Source organism: Sminthopsis crassicaudata, chromosome 2, assembly GCF_048593235.1.
Source record: "Sminthopsis crassicaudata isolate SCR6 chromosome 2, ASM4859323v1, whole genome shotgun sequence".
Classification (NCBI taxonomy): Eukaryota; Metazoa; Chordata; class Mammalia; order Dasyuromorphia; family Dasyuridae; genus Sminthopsis; species Sminthopsis crassicaudata.
The window spans coordinates 29,024,678-29,046,710 of record NC_133618.1 but is presented as its reverse complement, the minus strand read 5'-3'; the positions used below and the strand labels follow the sequence as shown (position 1 = coordinate 29,046,710).

Genomic DNA, 22,033 nt, shown 5'->3' with positions numbered 1-22,033 from the left:
AAAAATGTGATGTTTCCAGGGGAAAAAAAGGAGGATGAGCTAAGGGAAATGATGTGAGAAGCCCCATGCTCTCTTCCTCTTCCAGATACCCACACACACCATATTTCCAGAGACACTCATTCTTCCCAACACACATATATACACACACACATACACCCATACGCACTGAATTTAGTTATTTCTTTGTGAACAAGGAGCATTTGATTCTGGACCACAGTTCATATCTCAGGGATTTTTCTTTGTTTATTTTCCCCATGCAAAGTATCTGAGATTTGCAAAACAAACCAAAGAACAAATTATCAGAGATATTAATAGTTATATAAAAATGATAATGATAAAACAGCTTGCCAGAATTTCTAAGAAATAGATAAAGCAATTGGGGCATGAGGAAGGAAGAAGGGTTATACTATTAAAATATGCATTAACAATATAAACAGAAAGAACTAAATATGCATTTTAGAAAACCAACAAATAAACATAAAATAAACACAAAAGAGGATATATTTGAAGAATTGAGGGGATTAGAATAGCAAGTAGCTAATTTTTGGAACTGAATGCACCATACCTATTTCATCTTGTGATTCAATTCTAAAGCGAGGCGAGTTCCCTTTCTATTCAATAAGTTTAGTTCAAGTTCTGTCTTGTCAGAAAACTTTATTCAATTGTGGGAATTGGAAGAAAATCTTATTGTATTGTTTGAAGATATCCCTGTATGTCTAGGAAGCTGGACCACCTCTACTTGTTATATAGAAGCCAAGGACTTAGGTCACATGGATCAGAACCCAGTTAGATACAAGGATAAAGGCAAGCAGTTTCCTCACAACTATAAATCTCACTCAATCCATGTCTTATCTGAAAACTGGCCCCGCATGGATCAATCGGATATTTCCATGTTTCTTTGATTGTTTATAGACACTTAGGGAGTTGGACACCTTCTTTCCTAATTTCAGAGAATTGCATCTGTATATTCTTCCCCTCTCAACTTGGAAAGTCCCTAATCTTTTGTCCAATTAGAAATTAAATTATCCAAGGTTGTGTTGTTTCCTTTTAATTAATTACTTTTGTTTCATTCCTTGTTTTTAACGTATAAAAATCTGTCTGTCCCTGTATTCAGAGTCCAGGCCTAAGCTGAATAAATCTCATTCTGGTTTGTTGGGCAACTAACATGTCTTGCTTAATAAATCTTAATTTATTAAATTTATTAAAATAAGTAAATATTCTAGGAAGATAGAATCTTTGTTTCCTCGGTCATTTCATCTTTCATTCACCACATATTAAAAGTTAGAGATGAAATAGACAAACTGGAAACAAAACAAAAACAAAACAACCCTAGAAATAATAAATACAAATAAAACCTGTTCTTTAAAAAGACTAACAAATGGGGCAGCGAGGTGGCCCAGTGGATAGAGCACCAGCCCTGAAGTCAGGAAGACCTGAGTTCAAATGTGATCTCAGATACTTAATACTTACCTAGTTATGTGACCCTGAGCAAGTCACTTAACCCCAAATGCCTCAGGGAAAAAAAAAAGAGAGAGAGAGAGAGAGAGAGAGAGAGAGAGAGAGAGAGAGAGACTAACAAATTTTATAAAAATGTAGCCAGACTGATTAAAAGAAGAATAGAGCAGAAAATCAATTCAACAAAACAAAAGTTTTGCAAGGTAACATCACAACAAAACCAGGATAAATAAAAAAAGAATCATAAAAGCCTGCTATATACAGGTATATATTAATAATCTGCAAATTATATAGAAGAATGATTTCAAGAACCCCAAACACAAAACTATCAGATCTTAATTAGCCTAATCTCAGAGAAGGAGATTGAACTAGTAATAAAGTGTCTATTAGAGGAGAAACAAAAACCAAACAAAATTCCTAATCCTGATATATTCAGAGGAAAATTCTATCAAACTTGGAAAAAATTAGTACAAATCCCACACGAAGTATTGTCAGAATTGAGAAAGAGAGACGACTTGGAGAAGATGGCAGTACTCAGAAAATTCTAAGCTCTCCAGATCCCTCCCCCCCACTAGTAAGACAAAAAAGTACCTAAGGGTGAACATAGAGTGCTAAGAACAAACAAGAGTTGGGGCAGAATGCTCCAGACAATGGGAAAAGATCTCAAGAAAGATACTAGGACAGAGGTTTAGCCGGTATGAAACATAAATGCTTCTAGCCTAATCCTGCTGAACTGGCCAGTGGGACCAGTTGGACTGGGAGGCAGCCTCAGCCCCAAGTTTCACCTCCCAGAAAGACTGAGGAGTCCAGCATCTGAGTCAGGGAAGGTTGAGAACTTAGGGGTGCAGGTTCAGTGTGCTGTGAACAGCCCTGGACAAGGAGGAGCCTGCACCGTTCAAAGCAGTGGGGTAGGGATGCTGCTCACTGAAGGCACTTACAGGAGGGCAGAGTTCTTGGTTTTGGTTCCAGACGAGAGGGGAGAACTTAAGTAGGGCCTCTTTAGTCTCTCTCTCTCTCTCTCTCTCTCTCTCTCTCTCTCTCTCTCTCTCTCTCTCTCTCTCTCTCTCTCTCTCTCTCTCTCCTTTTTTTGCTGAGGCAATTGGGGTTAAGTGACTTGCCCAGGGTCACATAGCTAGTTAAGTATTAAGTGTCTGAAATCACATTTGAATTAAGGTCCTCCTGAATGCAGGGCTGATGCACTATCCCCTGCACCACCTTGCTGCCCCATTTGTCAGTCTTTTTAAGAAACAGGTTTTATTTTTATTTATTATTTTATTTAAAATAAATTTTATTTATTATTTTATTTAAAAATAAAGACTAAAGAATAAAGCAAAAAACTTTTTTAAAAAATGAACAGACAAACTACTGGATCTACATCCCAGAGAGATTATAAAAAAGGGAAAAGGGCCCATGTGTGCAAAAATGTTTGTAGAAGCTCTTTTTGTGGTGGCTAAGAATTGGAAAATGAGTGGATGCCCAACGATTGGGGAATGACTGAATAATAATAATAATAATATGTTAATAGGTGACAATATATAATAATATACATAAACAAAATGATATTAATATAAAAAGTAATGATATTTTGTTCTATAAGAAATGATAAACAGGCTAGTTTCAGAAAAACCTGGAAAAACTTACATGAATTGATATTTAGTGAAGTGAGCAGAAGCACAAGAAAACATTGTACATAGCAACAGCAAGACTGTGTGATGATCAACTATGGTAGACTTAGTTTTTCTCAACAATTCAGGAATCCAAGGCAGTTCTCATAAACTTTGGATGGAAAATGCCATCTGCATCCTGAATCCAGATCAAAACTTGCTATTTTCTTTTTTTTCTTCTGTTTTTTTCTTTTGTTCTGATTTTTCTCATCCAACATGACTCATAGGTAAATATGTTTAAAAAAATGAATATGCATATGAATATACATACACAACCTAAAAATAAAACATACAGGTGAAGGAGAAAGAACTCAATCATAGAAAGTTACTATGGGAATAAAAATCAGAATTTATCTTCAGAAAAGAAGCCTGAAGTTAAAGAAAGCCTCTTCTACCTCAAAAAGTAACATCAAAAGGTAATATGCCCCAAAGGAATTTCATAGAAGAACTCAAAAAAGATTTAAAAAATCAAATGAGATTAAGAATTTTTTTTGAAAAGCACAATCCAAGAAAACTAAGATTGTGAAAAGAAAGTCAATCAACTAGAAAAGGAGATTCAGAATCTTAAGAAAATGACTACTTTAAAATTAAAAATTGGGCAAGAAGTTCATGAAGTTACAAGAGATCAAGAAATAACAAAACAAAACTTAAAGAATGAAAAAATAGAAGAGAATATGAAATACCTTATAAGAAAAACAACTGATCTGAAGAACAGATCAAGAAGGAAAAAAACCCATGAGAACTGTACTTCTTGAAAGCTATTATTAGAAAAAGGCTCTTGATACAATAATAGAGTAAATAATTTAAAAAAATAGTCCTGAAGTTCGAACAAGGGGGGCAAATAGAAATAGAAAAAAAAATCCACCCATCACCACCTAAAAGAGATCCTGCAAGGAAAATCTACAAGAATGTCATAACCAAATTCCAAAATTCCCAAGTCAAGGAGAAACTATTATAAGCAACAAAGAGAAAAACGATTCAAAATCTTCTGGAGCCACAATCAGAATCACACAAGATCTAGCAGCAGCTACATTAAAAGAACATAGCTCTTAGAACATGATACATTTAAGAACAAACAAAACTAGGGTTGCAGCTGAAAACATAATTCACAGCAAAGTTAACTTTAATCTTGAACAGAAAAAAGGATATTCACTGTATAGCCAGACTTACAGGATTTTGTTGAAAAGAGCTGAACTTAATAGAAATTTCAGCATACAAGATCCAAGAGTAGTATAAAGTAAACATCAAAGACTAATTACAAGAGACTCAATAGGAACAAACTATTTTTTATATGTGGAAATGTAAACCATTTACCTCAGATGTCATTTGTAACTGGGTGGTTCAAAAAGAAAGATTGGGGTGGAGTTGAGTATGATGTTATTCTACAAAGCAAAATTACATAGGAAAGATAAAAGGAATAATTATACAAGTGAAGTGCAAGAGGAAGAACTGATGCAGATGGGGGAGAAGGGCTGGTAATTCTGGAACCCTCCTCTCATCAGGAATTCAGAAATAGGTTTAAAAGGGAATGAAACCTATATATCTAGAAGTATATAAAAGTCTTTTAAATCCAGAAAGAACTACAGGACTAAAAAGGTAGAAAGGGGAGAGAGGAAAAGAGACGGATTATTAGAGGGAACTATACTTACATTAGATCTGGGTTAAAGAGAGAACAACATGTCCATTTAGAGGTGAATAAAAGTCTTCTACATTTACAAAGAAATAAGAGGGTGAAAGAATAGAATGATAGGGATACAGGAGGATGTATAGATTAGTGGTAATGGGATAAAGAGGGAACAACATTTATATTTGGAAGGCTGTAAGTTTTCTAAATTCAGATAGAAACAAGATGGAAAGGGGGAAAGGAGGATACGGTGATAGGTTAAATAATAGGGCATGATAAAGGATAGAAGTAAAACAGAGAAGTCAAAAGGGATAGAAAATGAAAGATATATACAAACAAAATAAAAATTAGAATTAGAATTTATTATGTAAAAAAAGCAAGGATAGTAAACATGATCTCAAAATTAAAGCTGAAATAGATGGGGACTGAATGTGGATCACAACATAGTATTTTCATGTTTTTGGTTGTTGTATGCTTGCTTTTTGTTTTCTTTCTCATCTTTTTTTCCTTTTTTGATCTGATTTTTTTTGTACAGCATGATAGTATAGAAGAATTATATCTGTTTAACATATATAGGACCACTTGCTGTCCAAAGATGGGGGAAAATCTGGGAGAAAAAAAGCTAAAATAGATTTAATCAAAAGATAAAAATACGGGGAAACCATACTATATATTAGCCATATTAATCACAATCATTTTAGACTATTTAAAATTGCTAGACAGTACACAGTTTTGTTGTGGTTGAGGAAATGATGAGTTGATGGAATTAGACAAATATGGAAGGACTTGGACTTATGATGAATGATGTTATCCACGTTCAAAGAAATAAAGAATAAGTTAATATAGATATATGTGATTGAATATGTGTAAGTATATTTATGATAATAGATATCTATCTATATTTATGTATATACATATATATTAATACATACATGTGCTTATGTATGCATATACATATATATAGGATGTGTTTATTTACAAACATAAATATGTGTTGTTTATATATGTATACACACATGTATGTGTATGTATATATGTATTATGTATATATATACATGTATACATACATACATACACATGTGTGTGATCTCCATACTTAATTGTAGCCTTCTTGGGGGGGGGCGCAAAAGAATAAAGAAAAACGTCCCCATCAGAGAACAAAAGAAAACCTACAAGGAAGCAAAGATGGACAGTTCTTAACACAATGTATAGTATTTGTTACATAAGCTTTCTTGAAATGGAAATGTATTGCTTTATATTTTGAATCCTCTCATATTTTGCTCTGCACATGGCAATTTTTTTTCCTATTTTGTATTTAAATTTAAAATAAATAACAGAGAAAATTTTTGAGAAAGAAAACACTCTCCCAGATTCTTTTTATTAGACAATTATAGTGCTAATAACTAAACTCTGGGCAAATAATGCTCAGGAGAATTACAAACCAATGTGCAAGAGTGTGCTGGTAAATAATTAACAATTGGCTCTCTAAAAACATTTTTAAGTTTTACCTGTTTTGTTAACACTTCCTCCTCTTTAGTCCTGGCAATCAACACAACGAATGGAGCAATTGCCTATTTCCAAGGTGTAAGTAAATGCTTGCATTGAATGTTTTTTTTTTTTGTTTTGTTTTTAACATCCATCATTATTTTATTACTATGACAACCAAGAATATTACAATGTAAACTTCATCTTGGAGACATATTTTCTAGTTTATGTTGGCATTTGGCCAAGGCATCATTGTCATTTGAAAGGAACTGGTACTGATTCAGTTCTGTCTGTACTAAAGAAGTCACTCATTAAACATTCAAGGTTTATCCATCTACATGTCTTTCAATCCTCTGAATAGAAAGGTTTCTAATGATCAATCTGTTCCTATCCAGTGAAAGCTTATGTGAGTCCTTGTTAACTGGTGAAATATTAATTAGTACTTAGTACAAGAACAATGCCCCCTAACCAACCATTCTCAGTTAGAGGTTGAAGATTGATGGAGCCATTAAGCTGGTTCCATTATTTGGGAGATTTCATTTTAATTTCTTTTTAAATTTTAATTTATAGAATAAAAAAAGATTATGGCACATGAAACTGTTTTAGTTTTCAGCTCACACTAATTTAACAATTGGCTCTTGCAAGCTGGCTCTGGCAACCTCTCTTCCAATCTCATTAATAAATTCAAAATTTGTCTATTCAATCCCATGAAACAGATTATAGCAATGTATGTAAAGGGTTTGCAATATCAATACTAACCATTATTATTTTTTAAATTCTAATTCCGCCTACCCCTTTTTCTTTCTATTTTCCCTCAGACCCACTAGGAGGAAGGCCATGGGGAAAATGAATTTTAAAAACCCAAGTTTCCATACAATTAAAAGTATTATTTGAAGTGTTTTTATGTTAATAATTCATATGCCCTTTAACAGTAAAACCATCAAATACTATGAGCATGGGAGTTATGATTAAGACAGTGAATCTTACTCGTGGAAAATGGGCACACATGCTAATGAGTGAGACAGAAAGAGAGCTTGTACTTTGGGTAATTTTTTAGTGTAACCCAGACCCTCAGTTTAAAAAATTCATTGAACCTGTGAACCAGATCAATTATTGGCTATAGGATAGAGATATGAGATCCAGGAGCATAAGCGCCTCCTAGGTAGCTCTAGCACCATCTGGTGCTGGTATCTAAACCATGTACTACATCCATGTACTTCACTTTACAGCAGGAAAAGTGATTGACAGCCCTGTCTCTTAAATAGCAGAAATCAAAGGGGAGAGCTGGGAATAATTGGAGTTATCACAAAGAACCCTTTCTAATTCTATAGTGGCCATTATGAATTCCATAACTCTCATTTAAAAGGTATTTTGAGTGTGGTGGAATGGGCCATATATTCCATTTGGCAACCAGTTTCAAGGCCATCACAGCTATCCTAAAGCCCAAAATTATAAATCGGGGGCCATATCTGGTAAATCTGGTAGATTACAAATTGGGGGCCATATCTGGTAAATCCAATTCTTAGGCCTCTCAGTCCCTTTCTATGTCTAACCGTGGAACTAGTTCAGAGACAATGAAGCTTTTTTTCCCTCCACCCTTTGGGAATTTACAGAAAGTCAGTAGCATCCTGTAGAGTTAACTTTTTGCCTGATCCCTATGGCACATCTTTGGGAAAGGGTTTTGTTTCTTAGCCAGAAGCAGCAGCACCTTGCCTGTTACTAGGCCATCCTTCAAATCAGCCTTAGCTTATGCTGATTCTTCAAGCATAATCTACCAAAGAATCCCTTTTATGGTCATAGGTGAGAATCCTCAACTATGATAATATCTTGCCGGTCCTGCCCTACTTATAGCAATCATTTTTCATGCACTCTTTCAATCAAATACAATCTGAAAAAAAGAAATGTGCTTAGTTCTGGGAATACAAGCATTAAAAAAACTCATCCCTTTCCTTACCATGGAATGCAAACATATAATCGAGAAAGAAGAAAGCACAAGCTCTGATGGATATCAGAAGAGGCTTCTTATAGGAAATATTACATGAACTGGGCTGGAAATAAAATCAGGAATTCTAACAGGCAGAGAAGAGGTCAGAATGTTTTCCAGGTTTGAGGATTCACTCCCCAGTACCATAAAAATGGAAATATTGGCTGAGGCTGGGACTCTGTCAGAAGAAAAGCATGTTCTCGTTGCATAGTGGGATTCAGGATGTGCTTGAGATGTGACCCACAGAATACAACTGACCAATTTTCCACTTAGGTGAGATGCTCACATGCCAATAATTTAGGGAGAGAAACTTTGGAGGAAAGATTTGGGTTTTTTAAGACTGTGTGTGTGTGTGTGTGTGTGTGTGTGTGTTTTATGTGTGTGTGTGTGTGTGTGTGTCTGTGTGTATGTGCTGATTCATTAATGGGAAGGGAGCCAAGCCAGGAATATAAAGTTTGATGTTCCACTTTCCACATTAATGAATATTAATCAGTAACTTAGCTTGAATCTTAAAATTACTTCCTATAAACTATCAAATTTAAGTGAGCAGAGAGATGTAATTTTATCTTGGCCCCTCCTTTCTCTGAGAAATAAGAATGGTCAGCCTCTCCCCCTCCTCGTCCTTCCCCTTCAAGGGAATACTCTCTGAAGAAGGGTCTGGGAAAGGGACTCTATGAGCCGTATCTCAGAGGGACAAACATTATCTACAATGGAACTGTGATAGAGCATCCATGATAGCTCTTGCTATACATATTTGTACATATTTTGCTTGCTTATTGTCTTTCCCATTAGATTCTAAGTTCCTTGAGGACATTGTCTTTTGCCTTTTTTTTTGTATCCCCATCACTGCACAGTACTGTCACATAGGAGGTACTTAATAAATGCTTATCAACTGACTGACTGGTCTTCCTGTGTACCAAATTCCTGCAGATTTGGCCCATTAAAGGTTTCTGTCTCCCATTACATAATATGTCTTTTCCCCGTGGAACCTCCTTTCCTTTCTTTTACTTCAGCTCCTCCCTTTGCCATCTCACCCACTCTTCTGTTGCTCCTTTCTAGTTGAGAAACTATGGGAATTATGCTTCTCATTGCACTGAATATTCATATTCAGTGCAAACCTCTCCCCTCCTTACTTGTGATTTCTAGCTTCCTTGGTTTCCTCCAATGCTCAAATTATCCCTTTGGCAGGATCCCTTTCCCTGACCCCCCTAGCTGCCAGGCCAATGCCTTCCCTCTGGAAGTTACCTTGCATCTTCTGCTTGTATGGCTTTTATGTAACACTTAATCTGTTCTGAACCTAACTATCTACATATTGTTTCCCCCATTAGAATGTGAACTCCTCAAGAACAGGGGCCATGTTTTTGCCTTCTTTGTATCCCCAACATTTGGTACAGTGCCTAAAACATGAGAAATATTTAACTTGTTTGATCGCTACCCAATTGTCTTAGTTTGTCTACTCTTGGATTGTTTCTGATATTGAAAAAAAAATTAGGTAGCATTTAGGTAGCACTTTAATGTTTACAAGTATCTCAATCTATGTTCACAACAATTTTAGAAAGTGGGCACTATTATTATGGCCATTTTGTAATTAAGGAAACTGAGGCAGACAGTTGTTAAGTGACTTTCCTTAGATCCCTATAGCTAATATCTGAGACTGGATTGAAATGCAAATCTTTTTAATTCCAGGTTTAGCACTTTATCCATTGAGTCAGCTGACTCAAGTAATGGGGGAGTTAAGATCACAAAAGGTTAAAAATCTGGGCTGACTCAAATAAGATCCAATTTAGTAGATATACAAGAAATCTTTTAAAATTTTGATTTAATAAAACAAACTTCACAAATATGATATGGACAGTCCATCTGAAAAAAATCAGAAAGGGGAATGAAAAAGGGGGAGAGGGGAACGAAAACCCATTATGAGTCAACAGTGTAATATCAACCAAAAAAGCTAATTGGATTTCAGGCTGCACACAGTTCTAGGACTAGAGAAGTGATGATCTCACTGTACTTACTCTAACCTGGTCAGAGTATATCTGAAATGTTTTATTCAGTCTGAGGCACCATATTTGAAGAAATTTCTCACCAGGATGATGAAGAGCCCTTAAGATCATATCATAGGGACATTGGTAGAAGGAACTAGGGATATGTATCTTATAGATGCTCCAGCTTTCATTTGCTGCCCTGTCTGGTTCCAACTCTATGGAACAAGATCTTGGTCCCATCTTGTAACCCCTGGGTTCCCATTCCCCTCTCCCACCCTTTACTGCCTCCTTTGATGTATTATCTCCCCTTTTAAATTTTTTTATTTAACTTTTAATTTATGGGAAAAAGCAAACACTTCCATAACACAAACAATAAAAAGATACAAATCCACAACTTGCTAATCCTTTCAAATATACAATAAAATTATCATGTAGAATTCTTTTTTTTTCTTCCTTCCACCACAGATGGCTACCATTAGAGATAAATGCATATGTATATGTAAAAGTATTCTATACATATATTTAGTTATCAATTCTTTATTTGGATGCAGATAGCATTTTCATCTTTTATAGTTAATTTGGGTATTTATAATAGGTAAAATAATTCATTGGCCCAAAGTTGTTCACAAAACAATATTGCTGTTATTGTATACAACGTTCTCTTGGTTCTGCTTATTTTACTTTTCATTATTTCATATGAATCATTGAGCTCATCATTTCTTTTATCACAGTAATCGTGTCACAAATCACAATCACACATACAATCACAAAGTAAATACATCACAAACATATGCCATAACTAGTTCTGCCATTTTCCAATTGGTGGACAACTCTGCAACTTCCAGTTCTTCTCCACTACAAAGAGAGTTGCTTTAAACATTTTAGAACATATAGATTCTATTCCTTTTTCCTCAGCCTTTTTAAAATTGTTTGCTACTAGAGGGCAGGGATGGTCCTTTTTCTTAATTTATCCCCAGTGCTTCGATAGTAGGCACTTAATAAAATGTTCATTGAACTGGGCTGGATAGTCAATTTTGAGGATGTGAAGGTAGTTATTTTCATATAGAAGTAGAATCCACTTGGTCCAGATGCAAGAATGAGGAATGGATGGGGTAAGGGGAGGAAAAAAGCCACAGAGAAGGAGACTAGGAGACAGCATTAAATGAAATCTTCCTAACAATTAGAGCCATCCAAAGTGGACGGACTGCCTTCTTAGCACTTTCTTTCTTTGAAGACATTGATATCCACATGAATTGGATTCCCATTTATCAATGGATCAGCTGGGATGCCATTGAGGTCCTTTCCAATGCTGAGATCCTGTGACTTTACCCATCTTAAATCCTTTTGTTTGAGAGAAGATTTTTGTCACAAAGGGAGAAAGTCAATGGTAGTGATGAAGTAAACAAACTAGGGGCACCCATAATGCACAGAACATTATTGTGGGCCAATATACTAAGGGCTAAAGGCAAAGATGATTCAGGGAGCTTTCAGAGAGATGAAGGGACTGAGTATTCATAGTACAGAAAAGGAATAGCCGCTATCCTCCACATTAGGGACTCAAAGGCTTCATGTGTTTTCCAGAAGCCCATCTGCTCATATACTCTTTGAGCTGGGTAATTAAAGATAAGGATACTTAGGAGCACAGCATCGTATTTCTGGTCCTGGGCAAATCGGAGCACGGCCTGGGTCAGGGATTTGGCGATCCCCTGGCCCCGGTGCTCTGATTTCACCGACAAATGTAGCAACTCCAGGTGTTTCCGTCCTCCGGGCCCCTTTTGTACAGGGCAGGTACACACTATGCCCACCACCTGACCCTCTGACTCCGCCACCCAGAAACAAGATCGTCCATCACTGAAATAGGATTTCCTGATGTCCCGCATATCAGTGTCCAAAGCATGGTCTACATAATTCTTGAAGGGATATCTAGCAAACAGCCACAGGAAGGCCAAGAGGACTGGGAGGGCCAGGAGGGCCAGGAGGACAGAGCCAGATGCAAGAAACAGGGCTCCCGGACCCCCCAACAGGAGCAGGAAGCTTCTAGGCTGCTTCAGCTGATGGGAAAAGGCAGAAGGAACATGATACAGTATTCCTTTAGTGAATATGTCTATCACAGCCTCCCTGTCTTGGTCCTGGTATATCCGGATCTGATAGGGAGCCATGGATTCTTCAGCGTCCTCTCCTATAGACCCTATAGAAGAGAGGAGGTTGGCAGTGACCCAATCCAGCTCAGCCATTCCATGCCCCTCCCCAGAACTCACCTTGTGGTCCTGGAAGGAAAGAAGCCAATACCTGAATGGGAGGATTGGGGGGGGAAGGATGGGGAGGGAAACTGCTTACATTCAGCCCTCCGCTAGCCCTTTAGATCCCATCTGGAGTCAGTTCTTTGGACAGAAGGAGCAGGGACCTCAGAACTCCTATGATATCTTTCTAATATCCAAAATAGACTCTCCCCATGAGATTCAGTCTTTCCTCTCAATCCAGAGCCTCCTGTAGTCCCTGATTTAGAGGCTGGATTTGAAGTCAATGGTCCTGGGTTTGAATCTTGCTTTTCTCACTTTCTACTTGGTCAAGTCTTTTAGCTTATCTGAGTATTCATTTCTAACCTGTAAAATGGAAGGGGGGAGGGGAGGAGGAATAGATGGCATCTTAGCTACCTTTTGTCCTATGGAGAGAACTCGGAACAGATGGGAATTTTTCCAGGGAAGCTCCCTCTCCCCTCTCCTCATCGGCTGACTTTCCAGATCCCGGATGCTCCCGTCCTTTGTACCTAATACCTTTGCAACTTGTGCCCTTTTTTTCTCAAACTGCTCCTATAAGAGTCTGCCTGAGTGGTTCTAAGACCACATGTGATGCCAGAAGGTCAATGTCCCTTCTCCTGATGGACCTGAATGATTGAGAGCAGAATCATCACTTTTTCCCTCCTTCCCCTACAAACACCCTGATCTCCAACCTCTCCCACTCACCTACCCTAACCTCAGCTAATGACTGTGGCATCCTGCCCATTCCTGTAGTCATCTGCCCTTCCCATCTCTGGGAGAGTCTAGCTGGTCCTAGAATTGTGGCAGAAGTCAACCTTCATTCACCTCCTTAGCCTCTAGATGCCATTTTTTCTTTATGTTCTCCCTCCTTCCCCCAAGGATCCCCAGCCCTCTGGTTGTGACTTGGACCGACCCTCTAATTCATCTCCGATTCCTTTGGAAATGGTGCCCTAAGCAGTCAGCATCCATGTGCAGACTCAGACCTTTAGGATTGGACACTGATGAATCCTTAGAGAAAGACTCACCCAGAGTCAGAATCTCAGATACAGTGAGGACTTCAAAAGAAACAGGCTTTCTAGGGGCAGCTAGGTGGTGTAGTGGATAGAGCACCAGCCTTGAATTCAGGAGGACCTGAGTTCAAATGTGGTCTCAGACACTTAACACTTCCTAGCTGTGAGACCCTGGGCAAGTCACTTAACCCCAGCCTCAGGAAAAAAAAAAGAAAGAAACAGGCTTTCCCATTACCGAGAGTCTTCAAAGAGAAGACTTATCATATTCAAGTGTAGTTTTATTTACTAATGGATTTAATAAATAAATTTTTAGTAAAATAGATTTTTTTATTTAATATAGCTTTGAAAATGAGGTTAAACAGAAGCAATTTGGTATCTAAAAGGTCTTTTCTGAATTAAAATTTAAGTTTTTTAGTACCAAACTGAGTAATTCATTTTAGCTTCTTTAATTTTCTTATTTAATATCTGGATCAATTCCAAAGTTAATTACTAATGCTTAATTTTCAACTACTTGTCAATGTAAATAAATATATGAATAAATATCTGATGCTTCTAAAAAAAAGTCTTCAAGCATAGGCTGGATGAGTATGTTATAGACAGAATTCCTATTCAAATCTGCTTTGGATTAGGTATCCCCAATAGTTTTTTTTTCCTCTCTGCTTCTAAGATCCAGTGATTTCTTTTAAATCTTTAATAAAGCAGATGACCCCCATACTTACCTTCTGGTAAAAGAAATGGATGAAAGATTTTTCTTAAGAGCCGGGTTTTTAAGGAGTAAGCTTAACACTGGGAATCCAAATCTTAAAGTGAGACAGTTCCTCACCTCAAGAAATTTACTTTCTATTGAGGAGAAACTATACTGGCTGGGGAGTAGTAGCAAGGAAGGGGAGTTTGGATCTGAGGAATCACTGGAATGACTAATAGAAGGGAGTCTGTTGGTTTGATTGGTTTCCAGATCAAGAAATGGAAGGCAGGAGGTGGGATGTTTAAGGTCTGGACACAGTTTTGGAGGCATCTCTCACAAAATCTTCCTGCCTCTTATCTTCATCACAGGAAACAATGGGAATTTCAGTAGCTGCTTATTTTGAAGATCTCTGATAAAAACATTTAGCCAAGCACTCAGGCAATGAATGAATGAATGCATGAAAAAGTATCCAATATGAGTCTATTATGTGCCAAACATTGTTTTAGGTGCTGAGGACGGAAAGCAAAAGTTAGAGTCCTTGACTTCACAAGAAGATTATATTCTCATAAAGACAAGTCCATATAGGAGAATGACAGGTGGCCAAGAGGACAACCAATTTGATTTAATTGGACAAAACTGCAGAAAAGTCTAGTGCCCAAATGCAGCAATAGTCCGAAATAAGAGGTGAAACTAGGGTGGAGTTCCTTGAGTATTGTTCCAGGACACTAATATTCATAAGACATATTTTCTCTCCATGATCCCAGGTCTACCTTCCGAGCCATTAGGTTCCTTCCTTTTCTCCCTGCTGCCCCATACTATGGCCCAACTTACAGTTGTACTGCTAAGTATATATATATATATATATATATATGTGTGTGTGTGTGTGTGTGTGTGTGTGTGTGTATGTAAATATGTATATATATATATATATATACTTTATGTCATAATACTATACATATATATAGTATTATGACATAAAGTATATATAGTATTATGACATATGTTATGTTATTATTATTGAAGTTATGTCTCCATTAATTCTTTTTCTCAATGGAAAATGTTTCCCTTATTGCTTTCTTTGTTGAAATATTTGGAGTGGGTCATATGGCTACAATAGCTTTTAATACAGTTTCCTCTCCAAGTCAATGGGCAGATCTGACTTCTCTTTCTCGTTAGCCATGCCCTTTCCCCTCCCCTATCTCCCACATTCAGCAAAGTCTTTGTGGTTATTATATTTAGAAACTTATTTTGTCAAGAATATAATTTTTTTCAAAGCTTGATTTATAAAAGTAAAACTAAACATTTTGTTTTTTGAAAAATTAGTTACTTAAAAAATAATTATTTTTACAAGAATTTATTGTGTCTCCTTCTCAACTCTGCCATCCCACTAAAGAACAATTAAAAACAATTTTTAAAATCTCTGTTATAAATATATATATATATATATAGTCCAGCAGAACAAAAAAATTCATATGTCAAAAAATATCTGTCTCATTCTGCATTTTAAGTCAAGCAGGAAATGGATAGCATGCTTCATCTTCAGCTCTTGGAAATCATGGTTTATCCTTGTAAGAACCAGAATCTAAAGTCTTTCAAAAAGACTTTTGTTTTTCTTTACAACACAGTTGCCATTTCATAAATTGTTCTGGTTCTGTTTACTTTCCTCTGCAACAACTCATGAGCTTTCCTACTTTCCTCAGGAACTTTCCATTTTACCATTTCATATGGTACAATAATATTCATATCCCTTAATTTGTTTAGCCATTCCTCAATAAGTAGATATCTCCTTATTTCCATTATCTGGCTTGGGGGAAAAAAGAAAAGTTACTACATATGGGTCCTTCTCATATTTTCAAAAAAAAAAAATCTCAAGGATTTAGGACTAGTAGTGGTATTGCTGGTAGAAGAGTAAGGTTGACTTAGTGACTTCTGGGACTTAGTTCCAAATTGCTTTTCAGATTGACTGGACCGATTCACAGCTTCAAAAACAGTATATTAGTGTGTATGTTTTCCCATGTTCCCTTCAATATTTCTCACTAATTTTGAGGTCATCTTTACCAATCTGAAGGGGTTGGAGGTGAAACCTTGGAGTTGCTTTAATTTTTATTTCTCTAAATTACTAATGATTTAGAACATTTTTCATATTGCTGTTGATTACTTGGGTTTCTTTCTTTGAAAACTATCTATTTCTATTCTTTAGTCATTTGTCTACTGTGGAATAGCTCCTGGTCATAAATTTGAATCATTTATTCATATATGACATATGAGATTTGAGACTTTTATCAGAGAAACATTGCAAAGATTTTTTCTAGTTACCTAGAAACAGCTTTTCTTGTTCAAATCTCCTGGGAAGTCCCCATGAAAAACTCCTTTGGAGAGATACCAAACATATTCATAGTAACCATTTAAGGAAAGCAAGCATTTTGCCCAAGTTCTCATTTTTCTAAGATAACAAAAATAAAAAGAAATATTCAATTCCAGGTTGAACTTAAATGACCATGTCTAGACCTCTTTATTCAAAGTTGGGTAATACATACAAGCCACTGAGGACTGCCTCCTGCCTCCTGGATTAGAAGTATGAGGGAAGGTGGCGGGGGGAGCTTTGGTTTCAAGCCCAACAGAATGGGTGTCCTCACTTCATACCCATTCCTTCCTACTTTGCAGACTTCTCATTTTAAACAGAGCACATGTGAGATAGTCAACTGAGGACTTGTCCAAAGTCCAGGGGTACTAGAGCAGAACTCAGGATGCTCTGTCAGCTCTGTGATCATACCTACAACGGCTCTTAACTTCATTCAGTGGTTTGGTCACTCATTAGTCACTTTGAATATAGGACATTTAAGCCACCTTCCCATTTATGGAAAAAGTTCCTCTCTAAAGCTGGTCCCCAGCTCTTCCTCCACTCATACTTTTGTGATCCATTGCCCCTCGCTATTTTGTAAAAACATTTAATAGGCAAAACAGCCCAGAAGATGTTTACATAGACCATAGTACCTTGAGTCTGCAGGAGAATAAGATCATACTCCTCTTGGATTCTGGAACCAGTCATCAAAGGGCTTATGGGATCAGAATCATCTGCAATGTTTTAGGACTGAAGAAGTCCTTTCTATCAGTTCTTCCTAGATCAAAGAAAATATACAAATGCACACATACATATATGTGTGTGTGTGCATTTGTATATTTATAAAGATAGATAGATAGATATAGATATATAGATATATACTTACTCCAATATGAAAGCCCTTCTTTTGATGGCAATGTGAGAAACGGACAATCCATAAGAACCAGTAAGTCCAGAATACATTCAAAGAAGGCACACACAGCAGGAACCCATGGAGCACATGCTTGGAAAAGCTCATTCACATCTCTAATGCTGGGGTGATGACAACATCCAATGGTGACATCATTATGCTGCTTCCTCTGTGTCCCTGCAGTGTTCTGAGTATTACTTCAGTTGAGCATCACACATTGGCCATCAAGTTCCATCTTTATTGAGAGCTTCTGCTGGGCAGCTCTATAAACACTTTCAATCTAGTACCATCTGCTCTGTCACCAGTAGGTATATACTGTGAAGGCTTTCCAGGTTGTCTAGGAGGGAATTTCAGGGCAAGGGTAGATGAACGAGTGAATGAAAGCATTTACTCAGCATTTACTATGTGCCATCTGCTGGGTATTATTAGCTGCTTCTGAGCCTCTGGTCCCATCCACTATGGTGTAGTAATTAACAAGTCTCTCCCTGACTAAGGAAACTAAGATCTCTTATTGCATAGCCAAAGCCTCCAGTATGGCAGTCAATTAAAAAAACAGTCAAAATACTCCTGTGGATAAAATTAAATTTATTCTTTGGTGTTATTGACACATCCTTCATTCTAAGCAGTCCTATAAGCTATTTTGGGAGCTTTATGCTAAAATCCGTCTAAAAGCTTTGGGAAACCTGAAGGAGTAATGCTCACATGATCCTCAAAATTCTTTTGGAAGTTAGGACATCTATAGAAGGCAAAGCAGTCAGGCTCCATATTTCTGCAAATGCTATTTCCCACTAAGAAGTCATAGGATGGTTGGATGCTGTAGGATGAGAAGGTTGTGTGTTTAAAGCTTGGAAGTTAGAATCAGAGTGATCTGTCACATCAGGAAGATGTAGATCTAAAAACATCAGATAGTGCCACTTATGGGTATTCTGAACTGGATTTACCCCTTAGTAAGCCCAGAAAAAAAAAAGATGACAGGCATTTCCCAAATTAAAGATTAGCATGTTTACATAAGAAGAACACTGATTAATGTGGTTGATTGCACATCTCACAAAAGGAGGCAGGGATAAGGAAAACAAGGAAAAGAGAGAGAGAGAGAGAGAGAGAGAGAGAGAGAGAGAGAGAGAGAGAGAGAGAGAGAGAGAGAGAGAGAGAGTCTGTCTATGTATATATATGTAAGGGGATATAGAAAAAAAACCATTAAGCCAGTAGGTATATACTGTGAGGCATTTCCAGGTAATCTAGGAGGAAATTTCAGCATTATAATAACAGAGTAAGTAGTAGTACATTATTTCTGTGGCAAGAGTAGATGAATGAGTGAATGAATGTATTTATTCAGCATTTACTATGTGCTTAAATTCTACTGAGCTAACAAATAGAGAAAAAACATAAAATAGTCCTTTCTTTCGAGGAGCTTACATTCTAATGGGAGCCCCCTCAATGCCACTTTCCCTGGTATCTCTCAAAAAGAGGATAATACTTAGCTTACAGAGTTAGTAAAGTTTAAAAAAGTCATTTAGACTCCTCATCATCAAAAGACTGTTTAATTATCTAACCAGTAGGGAGCAAAGGCCAGTTTACTTTTATCTAGTGCTTTACAGTTTACAAAGTAATTTTCTCCTAATAACCTCATGAGACAGGTAGGGTAATTATTATCTTCATTTTATTCACAAGGGAATTGAAGCTTGGAGAAGTTAATGAATTTGCCTAGAATCACAAACCTAGTTATGTGAAAAACCAATGTGATAGGTTCACTGGGCTTCAAACTAGAGGGGACTTTGAGCTTATCTGATACAACTTTCATTTTATAGATGGGCAAAACAAGAACCAAAGAACTGAAGTTATTTGCCTTAGCTAAATAATGGGAGCACTTGGATATGAACCCATATCTCCTGCCTCCAGGTGGCCCCTCTTTGAAATTCTCTCAGGAGAACAAAGGAAGCTGATCCCTTTACAAATGGATTAGGTACTACAGCATTACTATCATTTTACAATTGGGGAAACTAAGGCTCAGAGATTTTAACTGATTTCTTCATGGTCACAAAGTTAGCAATTGTCAGAAAAAGTATTTTAACCCAAGCCTTTGGGAATTCTGGGGAACTCCTTGCCCAATATTCAAACCACTATACCATTTTTGTTTCCCATCATTCCATTTGGGGACTAATTTGGGATAAGTACCCAAGGACTTTTCAATTTGGTAATCATAAGCAGCCATCATATAGTGGAGAGCTGACTTTGGAGTCAGGAAGATGGACTCAACTCTCTCTTCTGATGTGTACAAGCAATGTGGCCCAAGGCAAATCTTTCTATATCTCAGTGCCTTAAGCAATTCTCTAAAACTATTAAATTTTAGAACTGATTTCGATTGGTAGAGAAAGTTTCCTAATAAATGAAATTATAGATTTGTTCCCCCTCTGTTGCCCATAAAATATTATACACACAGAAAAAAAGAGAGAGAAAGAGAAAGAGAGAGAGAGAGAGAGAGAGAGAGAGAGAGAGAGAGAGAGAGAGAGAGAGAGAGAGAGAGAGAGTCTGATTAACATTGCACACAGAAGTTGATAAAATTCCACTGGAGTTCATCCGTTATTCTGATGGTTTCAGTCTATATGTTTTCTATTCCCCTCTGACAGAAGGAATCCAATTGGATTAAATAGTTTCAGGAAGAGCCTTGGGTATCTTGAGTTGCCTAGAGAAATAAAATTATTAACAATGACCTTTAGATTACAATCCATCTTCTCATGTCCCCATTGAAGTTTGTTCCATCCCAGAAACAGTCTCAACTCACTTGGATACAATATTTTATAGAGAAGTTCTTCATAGAAATATGAAGTCACTTGTTTACTGATAGTTTCTTAATAATATTGTCAATATCTTGCAACCCACAGTATATTATCAAAATGGCTATTGTCCCAGGCTGTGTACCTTTTTTTCACAGAACAAATAAAAAATGGAATTTGAATAAGCATGAAAAAATAAAATAACATTGTCAAGATTTTTAATCCAGGTCTTCTGAATCCAAGAGATAGTGTTGGGGAATAGAAAGAATCTGCTCAAGAATTGTCAGCTGAATTGCAGGGGAATTAAGTTCAAATCCTAGAACTCTCATTAATTATCTGGTGGGGGAGTTACACATCTCTCAGGACTTGTTACCAATTTAGATTTAGCCTATCTTCTCAGACTTCTTCACATTACTCCCCTTTGTGGGCTCTACAAATATGGCTCCCATTTGGTGTTATGGAAGTACCAGGGAGGAGGATGGTGATGATGATGATGTTGATGATCCCATTGGGTTGTATAGGATGAGCTAGGTATATAGAAGTGAGAGATGTCATGATTATAAAGGTGATGTTTTGGGGGAAGCCAATGAGTAGAATGAATTGAGTTTGGTGGAAGGTTCATATCTGGCATGGGCATTCAGGTGGTGCAGTAGATAGAGTAATGGTCCTAGAGTTAGGAGGACCTAAGTTCAAATCTGGATTCAGACCCTACCTAGGTGAGTCACTTAACTTTTTTCATCTGTAAAATAGACTGGAGAAGGAAATGCCACATAACTTCAGTATCTTTGCCAAGAAAATCCCAAGGGAGTCACTGAGAATAGGACATGACTAAACAAAAACATCGCACTCTATCTTTCCCTCTCCATTCAGTCACACAAGCTGTCCCACATACCTGAAACATACTCCCTCCTTACCTTTGCCTTTTAAACCTTTGAGCTTTTTTGAGGATTATGCTTTCTCCTATTGGAAGCCTTTTCTGCTTTCTCTAGTTTTTTTTTTTAATACATTTGCATTTTCTTATTTGTGAAAATTTCTGTATCTTCCTGGCAAAATTCAATGTTTATATTTGTGTGCAAAATACTTGGCACAAACCCTAATTTTGATATTGTTTTATTTTGTGATAACAATGATTATGGATGAGTTTCTCCAGCTGACACTAGACTAACTCAAAATGTCTGACCTAGCTGAACCAAATAAAACCAGATTCCACTTATTCTCTTTTCTTCTTTTATTCATTCTTGGCTAGTCAAGCATCAGATTGGTTCCATATGTATGTTTCATTACTTTTTAATGCATTTTTAGTTCTGTGATTCTAAAAAAAATGCATACCACTTGCAGGTAATGTGCAAAAGTCTTAGAATTCTCAGAAAACAAGCAAAGATCTTCTAGGAGACCTAGCAGTTGGAAGAGTTGTTACTGATTCCTTCATAGAAGAGGCAATGAGACCAACCAGTGATAACGGCCAATTATTGCCATGAAAAAAAATCTTTTCCATGCACAATATGATATAAAAACTGGAGCATTGCAAATTGATAAAAGCTAATCAATGATGTTTGTGTCCATTGTCTTTTTCCCATATAATTTCCATGTTTTCCAATTAAATCTCTCTATTTTAGAAGCTTCTGTTTCGCGTAGCCAGAATATGAGTTTTCAGTTTGGTGCAATCTGTTCAAGATGTTATTAAATGTTTATGGATGACATTATGATGGGTTGACTATGGGCAATGGTTATTTCTACTGTAATTCTCTGGACCCAGTTTATCCACAGAATTCAAAAATGCTAATTTGGGGTTTGTTTTCGGAATGACATGAAAAAGTCATTGAACATATCTTAGTTCCCTAGGTAATTCTCTACATGTTAT

At 36.8% G+C, this 22,033-nt stretch overlaps 1 protein-coding gene across 1 annotated transcript; it reads right to left on the bottom strand.

The window, feature by feature from the left end:
• Nucleotides 1–11,681: 11,681 nt before the first annotated feature.
• On the bottom strand, nucleotides 11,682–12,428 carry LOC141552606 (N-acetyltransferase 8F1-like). The gene has a single exon (XM_074284690.1). It carries the CDS (start codon nucleotides 12,426–12,428, stop codon nucleotides 11,682–11,684), a length of 747 nt encoding a protein of 248 aa, XP_074140791.1.
• Between the last annotated feature and the right edge of the window lie 9,605 nt (nucleotides 12,429–22,033).

Excerpts from the sequence above, each read along its gene's own strand:
- LOC141552606 (XM_074284690.1), bottom strand. The coding sequence starts at position 12,428 with ATGGCTGAGCTGGATTGGGTCACTGCCAACCTCCTCTCTTCTATAGGG.